The sequence below is a fragment of the Ranitomeya variabilis genome, chromosome 1 (assembly GCF_051348905.1).
Source record: "Ranitomeya variabilis isolate aRanVar5 chromosome 1, aRanVar5.hap1, whole genome shotgun sequence".
Taxonomy (NCBI): Eukaryota; Metazoa; Chordata; class Amphibia; order Anura; family Dendrobatidae; genus Ranitomeya; species Ranitomeya variabilis.
In genome coordinates, this window is record NC_135232.1 from 506,954,370 (window position 1) to 506,979,896 (window position 25,527).

Sequence of the window (25,527 nt, forward strand, 5' to 3'; positions counted from 1 at the left end):
TTTTTTGTTTTATGGGAGAATTAGGAAGAAATCAGGCACACTGTTATACAGTAGGTTTTCTGTGGCAGAAAGTGGCTTGAAGAGATATAACAAAACAAAAAAAAAGTACTACAATTACTATCTCCCTACAGTAATCTCAGAAAAGTGTGGCAGGCAGCAATAAAAAGGAGTGCTGCACACAAAAGTCAAAAGTGTGGACAAACAAACAAGATAGCTGTGCAGAAAGGAAGGAGCAACAGGATTTGTGCTTTGAAAAAAGCAGTTGCTTTGCACAGCGGCGTACACACAGCAACACAGCTATCAGGGAGCCTTATAACCTACAGAGCTGATGAAGAGAAATCTAGCCTCCACTGTCCCTGCAAAGAAAAGGTGGTGTTGGACAGTGGAAAACGCTACAGCACAAGCAGTTTTGGGGTCAATTTACCCTGCCTAACGCTATCCCTGCTTCTGACGAAGCGACAGCATCCTCTCCCTATGCTCAGATCAGCAGCAGTAAGATGGCGGTCGGCGGGAACGCCCCTTTATAGCCCCTGTGACACCGCAGAAGGCAAGCCAATCACTGCCATGCCCTTCTCTAAGATGGTGGGGACCAGGACCTATGTCATCACGCTGCCCACATTCTGCGTGCACCTTCATTGGCTGAAAAATGGCGCTTTAAGCGTCATATGAAACGCGACTTTGGCGCGAAGATCGTGTACCGCATGGTCGATCCCACGCTGGGATCGGGTCGGGTTTCATGAAACCCGACTTTGCCAGAAGTCGGCGACTTATGAAAATGACCGATCCGTTTCGCTCAACCCTAGTGGTGATATCTGGTCCAGAGATGTAGATCTGTGTGTCATCAGCATAGAGATGATACTGAAAACCGTGAGATTCTATGAGCTGTCCCAGGCCAAAAGTGTAAATGGAGAAGAGCAGGGGCCCTAGAACTGAACCTTGCGGGACTCTGACAGATAGGTGAAGAGGTGGTGTGTGAATGGGAGACGCTGAATGTTTGGTCAGTTAGGTATGACGAGATCCAGGATAGGGCCAAGTCTCTGATGCCAAGGGATGAGAGGGTCTGTAGTAATAGGGAATGGTCCACTGTGTCAAAGGCAGAGGACAGGTCCAGGAGGAGAAGGATAGAGTAGTGTTGCTTGCTCTTGGCGGTTAATAGGTCATTGGTGACCTTAGTTAGGGCAGTTTCAGTGGAGTGGTGTGACCGGAAGCCTGATTGTAAGCGGTCGAAAAGGGAGCAGGAAGATAGATGGGAGGACAGTTCAAGATGGACGTGTTGTTCCAGTAGTTTTGAGGCATAGGGGAGAAGTGATATAGGGTGATAGCTAGATACAGAGGATGGGTCAAGAGAGGGCTTTTTGAGGATAGGTGTGATTGAGGCATGTTTAAAGCTTGAGGGAAAAACACCAGTTGTTAGTGATAGGTTGAAGAGATGGGTTAGAGTTGGGATGAAGACTGTGGCGAGGTTTGGGATGAAGTGGGAAGGGATCGGGTCAAGTGCACAGGTGGTGAGATGCGATCTTGAGAGTAGAGTGGAGAGTCGATCTTCTGTAATGGTGGAGAAGATGGTTTTCGAGGTGGAGGGCTGGGTAGTTGGGAGGAAGGGCTCTGGGGGTTGTCGACTAAAACTGTCTCTAATGTTCTCAATCTTCTGCTTGAAAAATGAGGCAAAGTCTTCAGCTGAGATGAGTGGGGAGGGAGGAGGTGCTGGGGGACGGAGGAGAGAGTTGAAGGTGTTGAATAACTGTTTAGGGTTGTGAGACAGGGAGGATATGAGAGACGAGAAGTAGGTTTGTTTAGCTGTGGCGAGTGTGGTCTTGAAAGTAGTGAGGGACTGTTTGAATGTGATAAATTGCTCGTTGGAGTGGGATCTTTTCCATCTCCGCTCTGCAGCCCTGGAAGCTCGCCTCAGTTGTTTGGTCAGGCTGGTGTGCCAGGGCTGTCTGTTGATTTTGCGAGCTTTGGTATGTGTGAGAGGGGCAAGAGATTCCAAAGCTGCAGCTATTGTGGTGTTATATAGAGCGGCAGCATCCTCCGCATTGTGTAGGGAACTTATGTCTGTGAGAGGGAGGAGGGATTCGGAGAGTGAATGTAGATCAAGGTGTTTAAGATTTCTGCGAGGGTGTGCAAGTTTGTGGGATGGGGATTGTAGATCAGGAGTGGAGAGGGAAGAGAATGTGAGTAGATTGTGGTCAGAAAGAGGAAGAGGTGAGTTAGAGAGGTTAGATAGGGAGCAGAGGCGGGTGAAGATGAGGTCCAATGTGTGACCATCTTTGTGAGTGGCTGCAGAAGACCATTGAGTGAGCCCGAAGGAGGAAGTGAGAGATAGAAGTTTAGTGGCAGCTGAGAGGGAAGTGTCAATGGGTATGTTGAAGTCAGCCAACCCCTCCATTATTTGTTAGGTGAGTGGGTGGTCGTTCTCATCAGTAGCTTGCACGTGTGCTGCTCCAGCCTTTATCAGTGGGGACCTGCTGCATCCTGCTAGTGCATTTGTCATTTGACAAGGTTTTGGTGAGGCTATTTTTTATGTGTTTTTTTTTAGTTTCTCTGTTAGCTCTGTTTTGAAATGGAGATCAGTTCACCGCTGGAGTTAATCCTCGGCAGAGCAGGAATCTAAATAGAATAGGACATCCCTGGAGTGAACGAGAGGCCCACAGTTGGCACAGGTCCATTTGGTATTTGCCAGAATTGCCAGATGGCCAGTCCAACCCTGCTTGATTCTGTTTCTCCTCCAGAACCTCCATCCTCTTCTAGGAATTGTGATTTCTATAGTATCCTCAGAATTGGAAGCTGAAATTCATGAGGTCCAGTTGTTGGACCCATCCGCTACTCCTGAACTTAAATTATTTGTGCCTGTGTATCTTAGATTATGTCTATTGCAGGAATTTCATGACTCCGTCTTAAGTGGTCACTCGCGAGTCACTGCTACACAGAAAGCTGTTGCTAAACTTTTAGTGGCCATCCATGTCTAATGATATTAAGGAATTTGTATCCGCTTGTGAGATTTGCCCACGCGCTAAAGTCTGTCATAACCGGCCGGCTGGAGAATTGGCTCCATTGCCTATTCCAGAAAGACCATGGACTGATTTGTCCATGGACTTCATTACGGGTTTGCTTTTATCTAGTGGAAAAACAGTTATTTGGGTGGTGGTTAGCCGATTCAGGAAACAAGCTCACTTTGTCCCATTATCTGGGTTACCTAATGCTGAAACACTTTCCAGGTTATTTATCAATCATGTGATGAGATTGCAAGGCATTCCTTTAAACATTGTGTTTGATAGGGTGGTGCAATTTGTCTCTAAATTCTGGACAGCATTTTGTAGGAAGTTGGGTATTGATTTGTCTTTTTCCTCTGCTTATCACCCTGAAACAAACGGTCAGACGAATCAATCGCTAGAACAAATTTTAATATATTTTGTGGCGGCTCAGCAGGAGGACTGGTCCTGATTTTTGCCTCTTGTTGAGTTCGCCTTTAACAGTTGGGTAAATCAGTCAACTGGAACTTCTCCCTTCATTTGTAATTATGTTTTTCATCCTCATTTTGGTGAATTCTCTAGGATGGGTTCTGGATGCCCTGGAGTGGAGGTGACAATTCAGAAACTTGGGGATGTTTGGATGGAGGTTCAGAGAAATATTGGGGTGGCTCAAATTCGGCAAAAATGTAAGGCCGATAGGAAACGTTCAGCAGGTCCCACTTTCAAAGTTGGGGATAAAGTTTGGTTATCGTCCAAGAATATTAGGCTAAAAGTACATTCGGCAAAGTTGTATCCGAAATTCATTGGCCCTTACGAGATTCTGGAGGTAGTGAATCCAGTTGCCTTTAGATTAAAGCTTCCAAAGTCCCTTCGTGTCCCCACTGTTTTTCATAAATTCCTGTAAAAGAAGTTTGTTCCTTTTGTCCATCTCTTCCCCTCCTCGTCCAGTCTCTGTTGATGGAGGTTTGGAGTACGAGGTGCAGAGGATCGTGGATTCTCAGATGGTCTGAAATTCCCTCTAATATCTTGTTCACTGAAGGGGACACGGACCCGAGGAGAGATCCTGGGTTCTGGCTCATTCGGTGAAAGCTGATAATTTGGTCGGAGCTTTTCACCGGGAAACCTAGGGGTCCGGTGGCGAGGTACTGTCACGATTCCTCTGCTCAGAGTGTCTGGAACTCTGTGATGAACAGCTGTCCCCTTATCCTGTGCTGGGGCATGCTTAGTTGTCGGTGTTTTGATTGACAGCTTGGGTGACCTATCTGAGACAGAAAGGTGTAGAGATGTCCACAGGTGCTCTGTTATTGGTATTTGCCCTGCTATTTAGGTGAGCTGTCTGGCCCAGATCACTGCGATTCAAAAGCTTGTCCTCTCTGGTGTGTGTTCGCCTGATCCCTGTGCTGTAAGTTCCGATCTTCTGCTGCCGACCTTTGGACCACTTTCTGACTACCTATTTGTTATTGCCCCTTTGCATCTGATATTCTGCTCCTGACCTTTGGACTGTGTTCTGACTACCAGTTTGTTATTGCCTCTTTGCTTAGCCACTATTTCTCTGGTATTCTGACCCTGGCATGTGACTTGACTTACGACTTCATATTTTCCCTTAATTTACTGCATGCTCTTTTGGTATTAACCCCGGGACGTCTGACTTTGCTGACTCATGGCCTGTCCGTGGGTTGTGACTAGCATCACTCTGTTGAGCAGCATTCTGAATAATTTTGAATAAACTTTAGGTAAAAATTAGTAAAATCCAGAAAGTGGTGTAATGCCTTCAGGTTCTCGGGATGGTCCCAATCAAGTACAGCACGAACCTTCTCCGGAATCATCCAAAAACCCAAAGATGACAACAGGTACCCCAAAAACGGCAGCTTCTTGACGGCGAAAACACATTTCTCTTGTTTAGCATAAAGCTGTTATCCCTTAATATCTGAAGCACCTGTTTAACATGCCCTCGATGTGTCTCAAAATCAGGTGAATAAACCAATATATCAGCCAGATAGATAAACACAAATGTGCCCACCAAATGATGGAAAATATAATTTATGAAATGCTGGAACACTGCCGATGCATTGGTCAGACTGAAAGGCATTACCAGCCACTCAAAATGTCCCTCAGGGGTATTGAACGTCATTTTCCATTCATCCCCTTCCCTAATTCTAACCAGGTTATAGGCCCCCCTTAAATACAACTTGTAGAAAATCTTAGCTCCCACAACCTGGTTGAATAGATCTGGAATCAGAGGAAGAGGATATGGATCTTAGATAGTAATTAGATTCAATTTCCAGAAATCTAAACAGGGACAGAGACAGCCATCTTTCTTCTTCACAAAAAATAACCCTGCCACCACGGGCGAAGATGAAGGTCTGATATGTCCCTTTTCAAGACTCTTAAAGAGGTTGTCCACTACAATAATTTTTTTTTCATAAATCTTGCTATTATGTGCCACTGAAAACATCCACTGTGTTTATTTTAGCAATATTACCTTTTATCATGCTGTAGCAGCACATCTTCAGTGCTGGATCCTGCTCTCATGGGGTTAATCGACAACTTCCTTTCTCCTGAGTTATTGTGATCTAATACTACAAGTTCCATGATGCATTGCACTGGCCACTAAGCCTGAACCTACCACACCCACTCCAAAACACACCCAAACCCCTCCCTCATCTCCCTCTATCTTCAAAAAGATTTGTGATGTCATTTCTGTCCAACCTCCTCTTTTACATGTGTCCAACCCACACTCCGTTACACACAGATAGATAGAGAGATAGATAGATAGATATGTATCTATATATCTATGTTTATTACCATAGATATGTCCATATCCATGTTTCTAAACCCCTTCACCCCTGGAGCTTTTTTCGTTTATCGCTCCCCTTCTTTCCAGAGCCATAATTTTTCCGTCAGTATGGCCATGTGAGGGCTTATCTTTTGCGGGACAAGTTCTACTTTTGAACACCATTGGTTTTACCATGTCGTGTAACAGAAAATGTGAAAAAAATTCAAAGTGCGATGAAATTGCAAAAAAGTGCAATCCCACACTTGTGTTTTGCTTGGCTTTTTTGCTAAGTTCACTAAATGCTAAGGCTGTGTGCACACGTTGCGGATTTGATTGCAGATCAGCGGCGTTTTTTGCCGCACGGAATTGCATCAAATCCGCAGTGTAGTGCACAACCAGTGTAAGTCTATGGGAGCCGCTGACTTGTTGTGCACATGCTTTTTTTGTGCCGAACTGCAGCGTTTCTGCACCCTTAGACTTTCACTGAGTCGGGCACATCCGCAGCAAAACCGCAGATGTAAAAAAGATCTGTGACTGTGTGCATGTATGTGTGTGCGCGGGTGGGGTCTGCGGGCTATTCAGATGTGTCCGGGACTGTTCAGGTGTGTGTGGGCGGGGTCTGCGGGCTGTTCGGATGTGTGCGGTGCTGTGCAGGACTGTTCAGGTGTGTGCGGGCTCTGCGGGCTGTTTGGGTGTGTGCGGGACTGTTTGGGTGTGTGCGGGGCTGTGCGGGTGTGTGCCTGGCTGTTCGGGAGTGTGCAGGACTGTTAGGATGTGTGCGGCGCTGTGCGGGTGTGTGCCTTGCTGTTCGGGTGTGTGCGGGTGTGTGCGGGGCTGTTCGGGTGTGTGCGGGACTGTTCGGGTGTGTGTCTTTTGGTGTGTGTGTGTGCAAGCATCTTCCGATGGGACTACAAGTACGCAGCATCCAATCTGCAGCTAATTCGGATGTAATCTGGACAGTGGACACGCACCCTACACTATCCATACATCTATCAATAGATATATCTATAGATAGATATATGAATAGATAGCTGTATGCATCTATAGATCGATCTATATGTAGATCTGTCTATCTATTTCATCTATCATCTATCTGTCTAAATGTGTGTGCAATTGAGTGTGGATTGGACAAATGTAAAAGAGGAGGTTGGACAATAATGACATCACAAATCTTTTTTTTTTTTGTTCAATAATACATCTTTATTTAGCTTTCAAAAACGCATACAAAAATGCATAAAAACCGCCAAAAAAACGCAACAAAAACAAATTAAAAGCATCAAAACCACGCAAAAAATGCACCAAAAACGCATAAAAAATGCTTCAAAACTGCAGCAAAAACGCATGAAAACCGCACCAAAAACTGCATCAAAACCGCACCAAAAACTGCATCAAAACTGCACAAAAAAGCCGCATCAAAACTGCGCAAAAAACGTGAAAAAACCGCATAAAAAACGTAGCTGCGTTTTCTGCAAGGAGAAGCAGATCAGATTTTGTGCTGAAAATTCTGCACCCAAATCTGCAACGTGTGCACACAGCATAAAACTGACCTACCATTATGATTCTCCAGGTGATTACGAGATCATAGACACCAAACATGTCTCGGTTATTTTTTATCTAAGGCTAGGTTCACATTGCGTTAATGTGTGCACGCTAACGGACAGCGTTGCACGGCGAAAATGTCGCAATTAACGCCGTGCAACGGGTCCGTTAGCGCACACATTGACAGCAATGTGAAGTTTCCCTGTAGAGCATCGCTAGCGCGTGCCTTTTTCGGCTCGCGCTAGCGATGTGCCGTTCTTCTGTGGCGCGCCTCAGACGCTGCTTGCAGCGTCCGCGGCGCGCCCGAGGTCCGTTCCCTGCTCTCGCAGATCGGGGATCTGCGAGAGCGGGGACGTTAATGCGACCCCTAACGTGGCCCCTAAATAAACATTGCTTTAGCGCAATCCGCTAGCGCTAAACGGATTGCCCTAACGCAATGTGAACCTAGCCTAAGTGGTGAAAAAAAATTCCAAACTTTGCTAAAAATAAATAAAATAATTGCGCCATTTTCCTATATGCGTAGCGTCTATATTTTCTGAGATATTGGGTCGGGTGAGGGCTAATTTTTTGCGTGCCGAGCTGACGTTTTTAATGATACCACTTTTGTGCAGATATGTTCTTTTGAACGCCCATTATTGCATTTTAATGCAATGTCGCAGCGACCAAAAAAACATAATTTTGGCTTTTGATTTTTTTTTCTCGCTACGCTGTTTAGCGATCATGTAAATTTTTTTTGTTGTATTGAAAACAGCTGACATGTTGCGGCTTTGAAGTGGGCTCACCGCCGAAGCCCACCTCAAAGCGGGGGATACTGACAGCTGTCGTACTATTCCGTCAGCTGGCAGAAAGGGGTTAATGAACAATATGTTTCAGTTTAAAAAAATGAAAAAAAATGAAAAAAAATGACGTGGGCTCCCGCGCAATTTTCTGCGCCAGAGGGGGAAAGCCAACAGCCGGGAGCCAATATTTGTAGCCTGGGAAGGGGGTAATACCCATGGCCCCTCTGAGGCTATAAATATCAGCCCGCAGCTGTCTGCGTAGCCTTTACTGGCTATTAAAATAGGGGTCCCCCTATATTTTATAGCCAGAAGGGCTACACAGACAGCTGCTTGCTGATATTCATAGCCTAGAGAGGGGCCATGGATATTGGCCCCCCCGGCTACAAATACCAGCCCGCAGCCTCCCCAGAAAATGGCGCATCTGTGAGATACGCCAATTCCGACTCTTAGCCCCTCTCTTCCCACTCCCGAGTAGCGGTGGGATATGGGTAATAAGGGGTTAATGTCACCTTGCTATTGTAAGGTGACATTAAGCCGGGTTAATAATGGAGAGGCGTCAATATGGCGCCTATCCATTATTAATCCTATAGTAGTGAAAGAGTTAAAAAAAAAAAAAAAGACACAGCCAGAAAAAAGTATTCTAATATTCTTAATTTTACCATACTTACCATACTCGATCGCCTGCAAAAAATTAAAAATAATAAACCGTATACTACCTGTCCGCCGTAGTCCAATTAATAACGAGTGTCCCACGACGATCTCCCCTATAGAACAGTGACATCGGGTGATGTCACTGCTCTATAGGCCCTCCAGTGACACATTGACAGGAGACAATGGCTCCTGCAGTGTATAATTGAGATTTCCTCAGTTCAGGGTCTCACTTTATGGCATTGCTGCGAGGGAACTTTCTCACACAGCAGTGCCAGAAGTGAGACTAGAGACTATTTTCTCACAGGGGCGTAGGAATACATTGTGGGGAATACATTGTGGAAGGATACCTTCCATCATTGTATTCCTGGAGCCCCTGGAGAGCGGTCGCATCAGCTGATGCTGCTGCTCTCACTCATTTTAATTGGATTTCTGCGGGTCAGGGAGTATAGTGTTTGTTTGTTATTTTAATATTTTTTACAGGTGACACTGGCTTCGGGGAACAAAGTGACAAGTAATGGTGAGTATGTACTCAATGTTATATGTACTGTATATCTATATGTATGTTGTATGTATGCACTGTATGTATGTACTGTCTGTGGCATGGTGCATGTTGTATGTTGCATGGTGCATGTCACATGTCGTATTTCACATGGTGCATGTCGCATGGTGCATGTCATATGTCGTATGTCGCATAGTGCATGTCGCATGGTGCATGTCGCATGGTGTATGGTGCATGTTGCATGGTGTATGTTCTGTATGTGTGTAATGTATGTTGTATGTATGTTTGTACTGTATATGTGTATGTGTTTTTTTTTTAACATTCAACACATTAGCCGGATGATGGGACTAATACTGTCCCATCATTGGCTAATGTGTCACTCACTGTCACTGTAGCAGGCAGAGCCCGATGGGACTTGTAGTCCCTTCGGACGATACCTGCACTCAGAGACACACACACAAATGACCCCACCGCACAGCCCCGCCCACACACTGCAGCACCTTCCGCAGACCCACCGCGCAGAACCCCTACCGCCAGCAGATCCACCGACGGCAGATTCACCGCGCAGACCCCCGTCACCACCACCAGCGCACCGGCCGCCACCACCACCACTACCGCACCGGCCGCACATCTCAGCACATGAACGCGGCCGGCCAGCAGACCCCAGCCCTGCCCACCCGCAGATCCCAGCCCCGCCCGACCCAGCACAGCCCCCAGCCCCGCAGGCAGCCCCCAGCCCCGCCAACAGCCCAGTCACTCTTGAGTGACTGCTGTCTGTGGAAGCTGGGTCACGCCTGCTGCTGTCACGTCAATTTCCAGAGTCTGGAAATTGACGTGACGTCGGCAGAAATTAGCGGTGGCTGCAGCCTGGGGGTCACGTGACCCGGACTCAGCCGCCGCCATACCGGCGCTCACAGGCGAAAACGGCAACAGAAGGTATTTATAAAATTCATTAGGGGCCCCGGGGGGATACAATGGGGGGTTAACAGAAAGTAGTGGACAACCCCTTTAACAATAAAATTTTTCATGGCTTGTCTCTCAGGACCGGAAAGATTGTACAGTCTGGACTTGGGCAGTTTAGGTTCGGGAGTCAGGTTAATAGGACAGTCATATGCACGAGTGGGGAGGGGCAAATCCTGACTCCCCTTCTCAGAAAATATGTCCTCAAAACCGGACAAAAACGCAGGTAAGGTCCCCATAGATACTGCAGAAAGGGAAATATTTAGTCAGTTCTCATGACAGTAATCTCCCCACTCCACAATTTCTCTGGATTGCCAATCCAAAATCGGATTATGTTTCACCGAGGACATACCCAGTACAATTGGAGTGGGAAGACCGTCCAGGACGTAACAAGGAATTACATCATAATAAAAAGACCCCACCTTCAGTCTTATGTTATGTACAGAAGCATATACCAAGTAGTACTTTTAAAAAATATATAATTTTATTAGCAGTTATTAATATACAATTTTTGCCTTTAGTGGGTAGACACAGAAATGGACCTGAAAGCACAGGATTAGTTATACTCAAATAATGATTCAAATTTCATAACAAGAGCAACATATTTAGAGCGTACAAGGAAATTTTTTTTCTTCCTGAGAACAAGTGGTTTGTATAGAGCTCCAGAAAAAGATGCAGTTAGTGCTTGTATAATTCAATGTATATGAAACAGGTATACTTTCTTTTTACATATAAAATATACGTGCCTTGGCTATAAATGATTACCGTATATACTCATTTATAAGCTGAGATTTTCAGCCCATTTTTTTAGGCTGAAATTGCCCCTCTCGGCTTATACTCGAGTCATTGTCCCAGGGGGTCGGCGGGAGAGGAGGAGCGGCAGCTGTCAAATCATACTCACCTGCTCCCGGCGCTTCTCTGCATGTCCCTGCTTCTCTGGCGCCGCAGCTCTTCCTGTGTTCAGCGGTCACGTGGTACCGCTCATTAAAGTAATGAATATGGACGTGACTCCACTACCATAGGGGGGAGCCGCATATTCATTACTTTAATGAGCGATACCAGTGACCGCTGAACACAGGAACAAACTGCCAGCGCCATCGCATCGGAGAAGCAGGGACCGTGCCGAAACAGTGAGTATAAAGGGGGAGGTGAGCATTGCGATATTCACCTGTCCTCGTTCCTCCGCCACGCGCCGCTCTGTCTTCCGCGTCCTCTGGCTGTGACGTTCAGGTAAGAGGGCACGATGACGTGTTTAGTGTGTGTGTGTCACTGGGGTACTGGGTAGACTACTGCTGATTACCCGGGCCCCTGCAATATCCCTCAGACTAGGGAAACCCTGTCTGTCCCTCTCCCAGAGTTTACACTGAAGGCGTGCATGTCTGGGCCGCCAGGCCTGACCCTGACTCCTGTTTCAGTACTAAGCTAAAACCTCCACCCGTCACCCAGTGATAAAACCTCACACCAATCCCCACAGAAAGCACAGACAGGGAAAACTGAGAAACGCACCACGCCGCAGACACACAGGAAAACACTATAATGTGCACAGGGCAAAACAAATACAAATATAGGAAGGAGAAATATGACGAAGGATAATACACCACCAGATACGATATTTCCTCTCCTAGACCAACACACCAGACCGAGATCACCAGGCACAAGATACAAGCTATAATCGGCGACGCCCAAAGTTCAGCAGAACTATTTAAAGGCAGTGGGCGAGACCCAGCCTCCAATCCGAGTACCAGCTAGATTAACCCCGGACAACCTAGATGAAATCTAGCCGGCGCCACTGAGCGCATAGTGGACGAATGCGGAATTACCGCTGTCTGGCGGACGCCCTAGTTTGAATAGCGTCCAACATGACAGTGTGCCGCCCTCTGCCTGAACAGTCACTGCAGAGACCTGGAAGACGGAGCGGCGCGCGGCGGTGGAACGGGGACAGGTGAATATCGCAAGTGCCGCTGTCCCCGCCTGCTCAGGACAAGAGGTGAGTATGTATTTTTATTTTTTTTAAGCATATGGAGCAAATCTTATGGGGCCATAATCAACCTTTATGCAGAATTAAATGGGGCAAATGTTTCTATGGAGCATCTTATGGGGCTATAATCAACTTTTATACAGCATTATATGGGGCAAATGTTTCTATGAAGCATCTTATGGGGCCATAATCAACCTTTATGCAGCATTATATATGGAAAATGTTTCTATGGAGCATCTTATGGGGTCATAATCAACCTTTGTGCAGCATTATATGGGGCATATTTTATTATGGAGCATCTTATGGGGCCCATCATGAACTTTATGGAGCCCATCATGAACTTTATGGAGCATTATATGGGGCGTATTTTGTATGGAGCTTCTTATGGGGCCCATCATGAACTTTATGGAGCATTATATGGGGCTCCTGAATCAATATGGATATTCAAAAACACTTAAACTACTTATGTCTCAATGAATTTTACTTTTATTTGTATCTATTTTTATTTTTTAAATTTACCAGTAGCTGCTGCATTTACCACCCTAGGCTTATACTCGAGTCATTAAGTTTTCCCAGTTTTTGTGTGGCAAAATTAGGGGTTTCGGCTTTTACTCGGGTTGGCTTATACTCGAGTATATACGGTAAATCAGTTGCTGAGTGCAATACAAGCTTTTACCAGTATATATAAATAGCCATTGAACCCGTTCTATGCCCGGGTGGCGAGCATTTATATTGGTATATGGTCTCCATCCTGGTATGTGCTGCTTCCATCCTGCGCCCTAATCTTGTCATGTGCTGCTACCATCTTGCGCCCCCATCCTGTCATGTGCAGCGCCCTCATCTTGTTTTCTGCACCTCCACCTTGTCATGTGCTACTCTCTTCCTGACCCCTTTATCCTGTCATGTGCTCCCATCCTGCAACCCAGTCCTGTCATGTGGTGCTCTCATCCTGCACCCCTATGTCATGTGCTGCTCTCCCTGACCCCTCATCCTGTCATGTGCTCCCATCCTGCACCCCAATCCTGTCATGTGGTGCTCCCATCCTGCACCTTCATCCTGTCATGTGCTGCTCCCATCCTGCGCCCCCATTCTGTCATGTCCTGCTCCCATCCTGCGCCCCCATTCTGTAATGTGCTGCTCCCTCATCCTGTCATGTACTGCCCTCATTCTGTCATATGCTGCTCCCATCCTGCGCCCCCATTCTGTAATGTGCTGCTCCCATCTTGCACCCCCATTCTGTAATGTGCTGCTCCCTCATTCTGTCATGTGCTGCTCCCATCCTGTGCCCAATTGTCATGTGTTGCTCCCATCCATATGCCCCATAAGCTGCTCCATAAAGGTTGCTGGCCCCCATAAGATACTCCATAGTATAATATGCCCCATATGCTGCTCCATAAAGGTTGACGGCCCCCATAAGATGCTTCATAGTATAATATGCGCCGTGTTAGGCTTCTTTCACACTTCAGTTGTGTGGCGTCAGTTGGGTCCGACATCGTGGCGGATCGACGGATCCGTCAAATTTTGTTCAAAAACGGTTCTAACGGATCCGGTTTTTTAACGGATCAGCTGCCCTAATCCGTTAAAAAAACGGATCCGTTAGAACCGTTGTGAACGTTTTTACATCCGTTGCAACCGTTTTTTGACGGATCCGTTTTTAAAAAGGGGAGGATTTCAATGTGATTGGCTACTGGAAACTTCTGGAAAACTATATATAGCGTGTATTTACACCACATCTTTGAAAGGTTGTAGAGAAAGTGGCAGAAATGGAAGGAGTCCTGGCGAACATTGCAAAGATCTATGCAGATTTTACTTTTGAGGCAAATCAGTTGGCAGTCAGCGTTCGAGAGAGGGAGGAACGAAGACTGCGAATCCTACGGCAGCGGCGTAAGAGAAGGCTGTGGATCCATCCCATCACAGCACAACGTATGACCCGTGGTGTTTATTCCACGCTTTACATGGAACTAAGGGAAAACCCTCAAAAGTTCTTCAATTATGTGAGGATGAGAGCTGAAAATTTTGAATTTTTATTGGGCTATGTGGAAGACTGTATACGGAGACGAGACACCCAGATGCGATTCTCAATATCACCAGCAGAGCGTCTCATGGTGACTATTCGGTAAGTCATTTTTTTTATTAAATGATTCTCATTCATCAGACTTATAACTGTGTTGTTTTTTTTTGTATTTTTTTTATTAAGTATTGTCTTTTTGTTAACAGATTCCTTGCAACTGGAGAGTCCTTCTCATCCCTCCATTTTCAATTTCGACTTGGGATATCCACCATCTCGGGGATCATCAGAGATACCTGCCGGGCATTGTGGGAGTGCCTACAAGTGGAATACATCCCAGAGCCATCACAGGAGAGGTGGCTGGAGATCGCCCAAATTTTTCATCAGATTTGCCAGTTTCCAAATTGTGTTGGAGCATTTGATGGAAAGCACATAAGGATCGTCAAACCTTCAGGCTCTGGGTCACAGTTTTATAACTATAAGAAGTATTTCTCTATTGTGTTGATGGCCATAGCTGACGCACAATGCAAGTTCATCGCTGTGGATATAGGTGCGTATGGACGTGCAAATGATTCACAAATCTTTAAAAATTCACCAATGGGGCGCCGTTTATATGGAGAGACATTTGATTTTCCACCCCCTAGACCTCTCCCTGGAACCACCGGTCCACCGTTACCATTTGTTTGTGTTGGAGATGATGCCTTCCAGCTTTCCCCACATTTGCTTAAACCCTTTGGAAGTAGTGGACTGACCCAGAGGAAGAAAATTTTCAATTACCGTTTAACCAGAGCACGCAGAGTAGTGGAATGTGCCTTTGGCATCCTAACTGCCAAATGGAGAGTGCTACTAACTGCCATTAAACTGCAGACTGAAACTGTCGATGATGTGGTCAAAGCGTGCGTTGTCCTGCATAATTTTGTTCTATCAAAAGAACAAGTTTCCCTGGAGGATAATGTTTCAGAAAGCACCTTACGGGATTACCAAAACCCCACTTTTCGCAGTCCAGTTGCAGTCTGCAGAATGCGGGACAGTTTTGCAGACTACTTCATGTCTCCTGCAGGATCAGTTGACTGGCAGTATGAAATGGTGTAAAAAATTTATTTATTTTTATACTTGTAAAAATACCAATTTTTGTTTGCATACAAAATCTTTGTACTTTAATGCAGCATTGTATGTTTTGCAACGGTACCCTTTAAACACTGTTAATGTTACTATTGCCATAACCTTGGTGACTTAAAAAATTAAAAGAAAAAAAAAAAGAAAGACAATAAAAAAATTTTTAAACCAAAAAACTGTTTATTTATTGACTTTTACAGATTCTCATAGTTTTGGGTGGAGATAGTAGCGGAGGGGCTGACAGGCGGGCGGACCACGTCGAGAGTGGGGGACAGGACATCACGGGGAGGAACAGAAGTGGAATGGGTGGTGAAAACATGAGGTTGTGTAGAGACTTGAGGTGCAGATGTGGTGTGTGTGAGGTATGAAGGTGTTGCTGGGATTGATAACGGAGAAGTTAAAGGGGAAGAATGGAAGGGGGACGTTAAAAACTGGGAAAGACTAAGGGGGGAAGGAACAAATGACGAAGGAGTAGAATGGACGGGAGGAGGACGTACAGGAGGAGGACGGATGGGAGGATAGACGGTGGATTGAGAGGGGAAAGGTGTTGACACATGAAGGGTAGGTGGAGGGGCATGGGATATCGCCTGCGCTAGAGCAGTGTGGCAGCCTTGCATCACATGCATCTGCAGGTCAGGAGTTAGATTTTCCATGTGCCTGAGGACCGCCTGAAAAAAACAGTGCCTTGGTGACTGGTTTGCATCTGATTGCATCCTATCAAGACGACTGCTGAGTTCAAGTATGCTTTTGTTAAGCATATTGTACCCAGCAGACGTTTGCTCACTCAAAAGCTTGATGGCACTGTGAAAGGATGCATTCAGATGCAAAAAGTCAGGCGCATAGCTCCTTTCCTGACCTCTCTGGCGCTGCCGTCCTGACCACAAAGTTGGTCTAGAAGTTGCGGCAGTGGCAGAGGGGTGGGGTAAAGGGAACTCTAACTCATCACCTGCAGCTTCAAGTGACGAAGTCCGCCCTGCTGCTCCAGCGCTGGTGGATGAGGCTGAGGGATCAAACAAAAGGGTAGGTGCAGAAACAGAGGGGTCGACGTGGTCGCCGGTGGCGGACTCTCGAGGGATCGCTCCAGAGGGCTGCAACTCTGATGCAGGCTCCCGAGTGCTGCAGAAAGTGCTGTTAAAGAAGAAGAAAAAAAATATTAGTATCTTTATATTACAATTGCCCTTGCTGCAAAAAAATTGAAGGTTACACATTTTTTTCAGTTTGACTGAAAATATGTGGTGTTGAATATTTACCTTCTGCTCAGCAGCGTCGACCGTAGGAACGACAGGGCTCTGGCATGTTTGTATCTGCTCCTGCGTCCTCTAGATCCACTCGGGGCCTGCATCTCCTTATTAAACTCCCTCTTGAAGCGATCCCTGATTGACCGCCACCGCACGATAATCCTGTTACCTGGAAAGAGATAGCAAAAATTGGTTACTATACACCACATTAAATCATGCTAAAATAAGGTTATGAAGTGTGAATACTTACGCGCTAGATCCTGGGCCCCAGCATCGAGTTCCTCCCAGTTATCCATAACAGCACTGCACACTTCCTCCCATAGCCGTCGGGTGATTAACTGGTCAGCATGGCGGCGGTCCGACATGTTCCACAGCGGCTCCCTACTTTGTACTGCTTCGATGAGGGTGTTCACATCGATGCCCTCCTCTTCATCATCTTGTTCGGGAGCACGCTGTGAAGCCTACGAAAAATATAACAATAAAAAGGGAAAGATTACAACACATGAATTTTACATTTTACTACACAACAAAACAAAAAGGAACTTACTCTTCGGCGACCGCCGCGATTATCATTCCGACGACTATGGGAGGTGCTTTGAGGAACTCTATGTCGAGCCCCGGATTGTGAGGACTAATAAAAAAAATGTAAAAAAAAAAATTAATAATGTTCTTAGATCGAGGCATATGTATTGTGTGTGCTGTCATGAATGTTTGTGTTGGGTGTAGTGCATTGTATGTGAGGATCGGTCTGTTCAAAACTTACACTATGCGCTCCCGCTCCTTGTCTTTCTCCACCCTGTCCGTCTCCTTCTGTAAGCCCCTCTGCTTCATATTCCTGTGAATACAGAACACATAAAGGGTTAAAAAACAATGACCATAGTTGTATCACCAAAAAATTTTACAGAACAAAGAAAAAAAAAAAAAATACAATACCTCAGTTTGCTGCTGATGTGCTGGGGGGCTCTCAGAAGAAGACATTATGGTCTTTGCGTACCTCTTGGTCCCAAGTATCTGTAAGTATACAGACAGTTCTAAGCTACTATACACAAGGATAGATGCAGCTGTAGGATTTAACACTTACATCTTTTTTAAAAACTTTTAGATTTCATCCCACACAAAATGAAATTTTTTTTCTAACCGTCATACTTTATATGGTAGATATGCTTGATGCACAAGCTGCCAAACCCTCTAGCCCTGTTTCCCCACCAAAAAAAACCCCCAAGAACCCTTTAAAGCAACACCAAAACTGAAATTGATATGCGCAATGCGCATGTTGGTAAAAGCCACCTATCAAACCTTATCAAAAATGTTCCTCATTCGAACTTAAAATACCAATTCCAAAAATTGGTAATTATGATTACCCTACAGTTTGTATTTTCTAAAACCGGATAACATATTCTATACACAAGATTTGCATTACACATTTATATATATAACCTTTACTGCATGTTTACCCAATATTACATTTATCTTGAAATGAGACTACTGACAGTTTGGTGTAATTTTTATTACTATTTTTTTAAAAAAATTTATTTTTTTTAATGGTACAGTAGGAGCTACACTGCTCTTTATTTGAAATACTATAACATTTGGGATAACAACAAAAATGCAGAACACATCACACATCATTTATACACACACACAAAACACTTTTTACACCTCAGCTATAAAAAATAACAGCTTAAATAGTATGAAAAACATATAAACAGGGCAGGCAGGCGCACGCACACAAGCACGCACGCACACAAGCATGCAAGCACGCACACAAGCACACAAGCATGCAAGCACGCACACAAGCACGCACGCACACAAGCATGCACGCACACAAGCACGCACACAAACACGCACGCACACAAGCACGCACGCACGCATGCATGCATGCTGGATGGCAGTACTCACATGGCTGTCTCAGGCAGGGTCTGGCTTGCAGGGCCTCTCTGGCTGGATGGCAGTGCCTGGCTGGCAAAGTCTTGCTGGCAGAGTGTCTCTGGCTTGCAGGGCCTCTCTGGCTGGATGGCAGTGCCTGGCTGGCAAAGTCTTGCTGGCAGAGTGTCTCTGGCTTGCAGGGCCTCTCTGGCTGGATGGCAGTGCCTGGCTGGCAAAGTCTTGCTGGCAGAGGTCTTGCTGGCTGGGTCTGGCTGGGTCTCTCGGGCATGGAAGGGTCTCTCTTGCTGGCTGGTACATTTGGGAATGACCTGTCCTCTTTATATAGTTTTTGGGTTGTCTGGGCAAAGTTGCAACTTTTTGGAGCATGCTCAATCAAAAAAAGCGGATTGAGGCGACGGATCCGCCAAAAAACGTATCGCGACGGATCCGTCGCCCATAGGCACCCATTCAAAAAAAAGGCGGACGCGACGGATCCGCCGCGTTCCGCCTTTTTGCCAGCGACAAAAAACGTTACAAAGTCCGTCAATGTCTAGACAACGTCCGCCAAATATCGACGGATCCGTCGCAAGGCGGATGGAACGGACGACCATCCGCCACAATCCGTCTCTAATGCAAGTCAATGGGAAAATAGCGGATCCGCCCAAAAAAAAAAACGGATCCGCCATTTTACGAAAATGGCGGTTTTTGACTGACGCCGAAAGACTGAAGTGTGAAAGAAGCCTTAGGGGTCGAGTTCCTGCCTCTGCACAGGGGGAATCTCGATCCATCTCCGCTGCGGTCTCCCATTCTTCTCCTGCCGGTGGAGCCTGCTCAGCGGAGGCGTCGGTCCGAGCATCATGCTCAGTCTGACACTGTGCGAAGGGTTTCTGCTGTCCTTCCAGCTTCTGCCATTGTGGCCAGTACTGGTCAGCAGCGAGCAGACGTCTTTGGGACTAAGTCCTACTTTTCCTCTTCTGAGCATGCCCAGGGTAAGATCTCTCATTGGAGATCTGGGTCACATGCTCAGGTACTGCAGCAAATCCTATTGGTCCTCTAGGAAGGTCCGGAAGGTGTTCAACGTCTGTGGCAGTCTCTCATTGGTCCTTCTAGGAAGGTCCTGTACTTGCTGCAGCTATAAGAGGTGCGCATGACCGCACGGCCATGTGCTAGTGTCAATTTATGTACGAGCTCAGCGCCAGTGTGGTCATGTTTGTGTGTGTATTCAGGGACCCGGCTGAAATAAGCCCCTAGAATGCTTGCACGTCCAGCGAGGAGTTTGGTGTGTGTGTATTCAGGGACCCGGCTGAAATAAGCCCCTAGAATGCTGGCACCTCCGGCGAGGAGCTGCGTGTTTGCATTTGACTGCATGACCACCATCTGCTCTACTAAGTAGCTGTGTTCCTCTGTGAGCCAAACAGGGCACAGCGTTATCCTTGCTAACAGACTCTGTGAAGTAACAAAGTCTGTTTATATTACTAAATTGTACCGCCATATCTAGCTGCAGGTGCTTTCCTGCACGGTGGATCCCAGGTTGCGAACGCACCAACTTCTTCTACTAAATATATATATTCGGTGCGTTCCGCCAACCCTATCAGCCCCGTATGATGCTCCATAAAGGTCGATGGCCCCCATAAGATGTTCCATAGCTTAATATGCCCCGTACGCTGCACCATAAAGGTCGATGGCCCCCATAACATGCTCCATAGTATAATATGCCCCGTATGCTGCTGCGATTTAAAAAAAAAAAAATTATATGCTCACCTCTCGTCGCCGTGTGTCGGGGCCCTGAGCAGGCGGGGACACCGGCGCGCTATGGGGGTCAGGTGCTGAAGTCGCGGCTGGCTCAGGCCCCCAGCACTTGCTATATTCACCTGTCCCCGTTCCACGGCTGCGCGCCGCTGTGCCTTCCAGGTCCTCTGGCTGTGACTGTTCATCGCGCCCTCTGACCTGAACATCACAGGCAGAGAATGCGGAAGACAGAGCGGCGTGCAGCAGTGGAACGGGGACAGGTGAATATAGCATACTCACCCTCCTGGCTCGTCCCTGCTCCTCCGTCGGAGATCGCGGTATGCGTTCAGTGCTTACACATACCGCGATCTCCTGGGCTGCGTCACTTTGGGGTCCAGACTGAGCAAGCGTTTGCGCTTGTGCAGTCTATAAAGGGGATGGACAGAGTGACGCTCCCAGTGTTATATTATAGATATGAAAAATCTTACTGTTACTGGAACAGATAAATACATTGTGCTAATATGGCCATGATTATGGAAGAAAAAGACAAAATAACCTGTATGCGGTAGTTTGAATGCTCTTTTTAGTAAAACTCAGCTCAAACTAATATACATGTATATACACAAATGTGCTGCCCCTCACAACACGATATTCATATACGTAATGATTGCTATACAGTACAGACCAAAAGTTTGGACACCCCTTCTCATTTAAAGATTTTTCTGTATTTTCAGGACTATGAAAATTGTACATTCACACTGAAGGCATCAAAACTATGAATTAACACGTGGAATTATATACTTAACAAAAAAGTGTGAAACAACTGAAAATATGTCTTATATTCTAAGTTCTTCAAAGTAGCCACCTTTTGCTTTGATGACTGCTTTGCACACTCTTGTCATTCTATTGATGAGTGTTGTGAATTTGGATTCTGGGCTCCCCCGGTGGCTACTGGTGGAATTGAACTTGTGACATCATCTTCCCTGTTCACCTGTTCTGATTAGATCTGGGTGTCGCTATATAACCTGGCTTCTCTGTTAGATGCTTGCCGGTCAACAATGTTATCAGAAGCCTCTCTGTGCTTGTTCCTGCTCCCAGACATCTACTAGATAAGTTGGACATTCGTCCATGTTTTGTTTTTGTATTTTGGTTCCAGTTCACAGCTGCAGTTTCGTTACTGTGTCTGGAAAGCTCTTGTTGATCAGGAATTGCCACTCTGGTATTATGAGTTAATGCCAGAGTCCTAAAGTAATTTCTGGATGTGTTTTGTTAGGGTTTTCTACTGACCATGAAAGTATGCTTTCTGTCTTCTGCTATCTAGAAAGCGGACCTCAAATTTGCTAAAACTATTTTCCTGCTGCGTTTGTTGTTTCATCTCATATCACCGCCAATATATGTGGGGGGCTTCTGTCTCCTTTTGGGCATTTCTCTAGAGGTGAGTCAGGTCTTATATTTCCCTCTGCTAGCATTATTTAGTTCTCCGGCCGGCGCTGGGCATATAGGGATAAAAAGTAGGACATGCTACCTGGCTACTTCTAGATGATGCGGTAGGTTTAGTTCATGGTCAGTACAGTTACATCTTCCAAGAGCTTGTTCCTATAGAGGCTTATGCTAGTTCTCTGGCCATGGAGATCATGACAGTAGGTGTTTTGTGTCTGCTGACCAGGATGATTGGGTTGCTTTTTTGCCATTGGCGGAGTTCGCCCTCAATAATCGGGCCAGCTCTGCCACCTTGGTTTCCCCGTTTTTCTGTAATTCGGGGTTCCATCCTCGATTTTCCTCCGGTCAGATGGAATCCTCGGATTGTCCTGGAGTGGATGCGGTGGTGGAGAGATTGCATCATATCTGGGGGCAGGTGATGGACAATTTAAAGTTGTCCCAGGAGAAGACTCAGCTTTTTGCCAACCGTCACCGTCGTGTTGGTCCTCGGCTTTGTGTTGGAGATTTGGTGTGGTTGTCTTTTCGTTTTGTCCCTATGAGGGTCTCATCTCCTAAGTTTAAGCCTCGGTTCATCGGTCCGTATAAAATATTGGAGATTCTTAACCCTGTTTCCTTCCGTTTGGACCTCCCTGCATCCTTTTCTATTCATAACGTTTTTCATCGGTCGTTATTGCGCAGGTATGAGGCACCGGTTGTGCCTTCCGTTGAGCCTCCTGCTCCGGTGTTGGTTGAGGGTGAGTTGGAGTACGTTGTGGAAAAAATCCTAGACTCCCGTGTTTCCAGACGGAGACTCCAGTATCTGGTCAAGTGGAAGGGATACGGCCAGGAGGATAATTCTTGGGTCACTGCATCTGATGTTCATGCCTCTGATCTGGTTCGTGCCTTTCATAGGGCCCATCCTGATCGCCCTGGTGGTTCTGGTGAGGGTTCGGTGCCCCCTCCTTGAGGGGGGGGTACTGTTGTGAATTTGGATTCTGGGCTCCCCCGGTGGCTACTGGTGGAATTGAACTTGTGACATCATCTTCCCTGTTCACCTGTTCTGATTAGATCTGGGTGTCGCTATATAACCTGGCTTCTCTGTTAGATGCTTGCCGGTCAACAATGTTATCAGAAGCCTCTCTGTGCTTGTTCCTGCTCCCAGACATCTACTAGATAAGTTGGACATTCGTCCATGTTTTGTTTTTGTATTTTGGTTCCAGTTCACAGCTGCAGTTTCGTTACTGTGTCTGGAAAGCTCTTGTTGATCAGGAATTGCCACTCTGGTATTATGAGTTAATGCCAGAGTCCTAAAGTAATTTCTGGATGTGTTTTGTTAGGGTTTTCTACTGACCATGAAAGTATGCTTTCTGTCTTCTGCTATCTAGAAAGCGGACCTCAAATTTGCTAAAACTATTTTCCTGCTGCGTTTGTTGTTTCATCTCATATCACCGCCAATATATGTGGGGGGCTTCTGTCTCCTTTTGGGCATTTCTCTAGAGGTGAGTCAGGTCTTATATTTCCCTCTGCTAGCATTATTTAGTTCTCCGGCCGGCGCTGGGCATATAGGGATAAAAAGTAGGACATGCTACCTGGCTACTTCTAGATGATGCGGTAGGTTTAGTTCATGGTCAGTACAGTTACATCTTCCAAGAGCTTGTTCCTATAGAGGCTTATGCTAGTTCTCTGGCCATGGAGATCATGACAGATGAGCTTCAAGAGGTAGTCACCGGAAATGGTCTTCCAACAATCTTGAAGGAGTTCCCAGAGATGCTTAGCACTTGTTGGCCCTTTAGCCTTCAATCTGAGGTCCAGCTCACCCCAAACCATCTCGATTAGGTTCAGGTCTGGTGACTGTGGAGGCCAGGTCATCTGGCGTAGCAACCCATCACTCTCCTTCTTGGTCAAATAGCCCTTACACAGCCTGGAGGTGTGTTTGGGGTCATTGTCCTGTTAAAAAATAAATGATGGTCCAACTAAACGCAAACCGGATGGAATAGCATGCTGCTGCAGGATGCTGTGGTAGCCATGCTGGTCCAGTATGCCTTCAATTTTGAATAAATCCCCAATATTGTCACCAGCAAAGCACACCCACACCATCACACCTCCTCCTCCATGCTTCACGGTGGGAACCAGGCATGCAGAGTTCATCCGTTCACCTTTTTTCCGCCGCACAAAGACACGGTGGTTGGAACCAAAGATCTCAAATTTGGACTCATCAGACCAAAGCACAGATTTCCAATGGTCTAATGTCCATTCCTTGTGTTCTTTAGCCCAAACAAGTCTCTTCTACTTGTCGCTTGTCCTTAGCAGTGCTTTCCTAGCAGCTATTCTACCATGAAGGCCTGCTGCACAAAGTCTCCTCTTAACAGTTGTTGTAGAGATGTGTCTGCTGCTAGAACTCTGTGTGGCATTGACCTGGTCTCTAATCTGAGCTGCTGTTAACCTGCGATTTCTGAGGCTGGTGACTCGGATAAACTTATCCTCAGAAGCAGAGGTGACTCTAGGTCTTCCTTTCCTGGGGTGGTCCTCATGTGAGCCAGTTTCTTTGTAGCGCTTGATGGTTTTTGCCACTGCACTTGGGGACACTTTCAAAGTTTGCCCAATTTTTCGGACTGACTGACCTTCATTTCTTAAAGTAATGATGGCCACTCGTTTTTCTTTACTTACCGTATTTTTCGGACTACAAGACGCACTTTTTCCCCCCAAAAAAAGGGGGGAAAATAGGGGGTGCGTCTTATAGTCGTAATGCAGGCTTACCCGCAGTGGTGTGGTGGCGGCGGCGGCAGAGGTGCGGTATGGCGTGCGCAGGGTCCCTTCCACAGGTGAGGTGACGCAGCGGCTCGGAATGCAATGTGAGCAGCAGAGAAGGGTTAATCATCGGTTTATCGGTGGCGGTGGCCATCTTCCTGAGGCTGCGCGTGCGCAGATGGAGTGCTCTGCTTCCCGGGGCTTCAGGAAAATGGCCGCAGGAGGCCGCGCATGCGCATATGGAGATCGCGGCGGCCATTTTCCTGAAGCCGAGTTTGCAGATTTAGATCTCGGCTTCAGGAAAATGGCCGCTGCGATCTCCATCTGCGCACGCGCGGCCTCCTGCGGCCATTTTCCTGAAGCCCCGGGAAGCAGAGCACTCCATCTGCGCACGCGCGGCCTCAGGAAGATGGCCGCCGCCACCGATAAATCGGTGATTAACCCGGCTCTGCTGCTCAAATTGCATACCGGGCCGGTGCTTTACCTCACCTGTGGAAAGGACCCTGCTCACGCCATAACCGCTCATTATCCCCGCACCTCTGCTGTTGCCACACCACTGCTGCAACCCCCCCATGGACACCAGGCCGTGGCGTCGCCCACCTAAACAGGAAGGGACCCTGCTCAGGTGCACGCCGTACCGCATCACCCCACCTCTGCCGACACCATGCCTCCTGTGACCCTGCTCTGCCACCGCCAGCCCTCAGGTAAGATACTGTAAATTCGGACAATAAGACGGACTCCCATCTTTTAAAAAACTTTTTTTCTGCAATTTTCACCCCAAATTTGGGGTGCGTCTTATGGTCCGGTGCGTCTTATAGTCCGAAAAATACGGTGGCTGCTTTTTTCTTGCCATAATACAAATTCTAACAGTCTATTCAGTAGGACTATTGTTGTGAACTATACTTCTTGGCTCCCTCTTGTGGTCACTAGTGATTTGGCACTTGATTGTCTTTTACCAGGTTGGTACTCACCTGCTTCGTTAGGCCTGGGGTGTTGCTATTTAAACTTCCTGGATTCTCAGTCCAGTGCCTGGATCGTTGTAATCAGTTCATTTCTGTTTGCTCCTGTCTTCAGGTCCTGGTTCTTTGCAAGATAAGCTAAGTCCTGCTTTCTTATTTTTGTTTATTTGCATTGTTCTTATTTTTGTCCAGCTTGTACAAAATGTGATTCCTGATATCGCTGGAAGCTCTAGGGGGCTGATATTCTCCCCCCTCACCGTTAGTCGGTTTGGGGGTTCTTGGATACTCAGC

General features: G+C 46.6%; 2 protein-coding genes across 2 annotated transcripts in view; one reads left to right on the plus strand and one right to left on the minus strand.

Annotated features, from left to right (window-relative positions):
- C1H19orf44 (chromosome 1 C19orf44 homolog) overlaps positions 1-25,527 on the plus strand; it is a 497,340-nt gene that overhangs the window by 327,978 nt on the left and 143,835 nt on the right. The gene's annotated exons all lie outside the window — the stretch shown is intronic.
- On the minus strand, positions 15,221-17,310 carry LOC143765757 (uncharacterized). The gene is made up of 2 exons (XM_077252776.1): positions 16,529-17,310; positions 15,221-16,406 (listed from the first exon to the last, which is right to left on the minus strand). Exons 1-2 carry the CDS (start codon positions 16,723-16,725, stop codon positions 15,473-15,475), a joined length of 1,131 nt encoding a protein of 376 aa, XP_077108891.1. The 5' UTR covers positions 16,726-17,310; the 3' UTR covers positions 15,221-15,472.

Coding starts and splice junctions, on each gene's coding strand:
- LOC143765757 (XM_077252776.1), bottom strand. CDS start 16,725: ATGTGGTGTATAGTAACCAATTTTTGCTATCTCTTTCCAGGTAACAGG. Junction 16,407..16,528: donor TCGACGCTGCTGAGCAGAAG/GTAAATATTCAA, acceptor CTTCTTTAACAG/CACTTTCTGCAGCACTCGGG.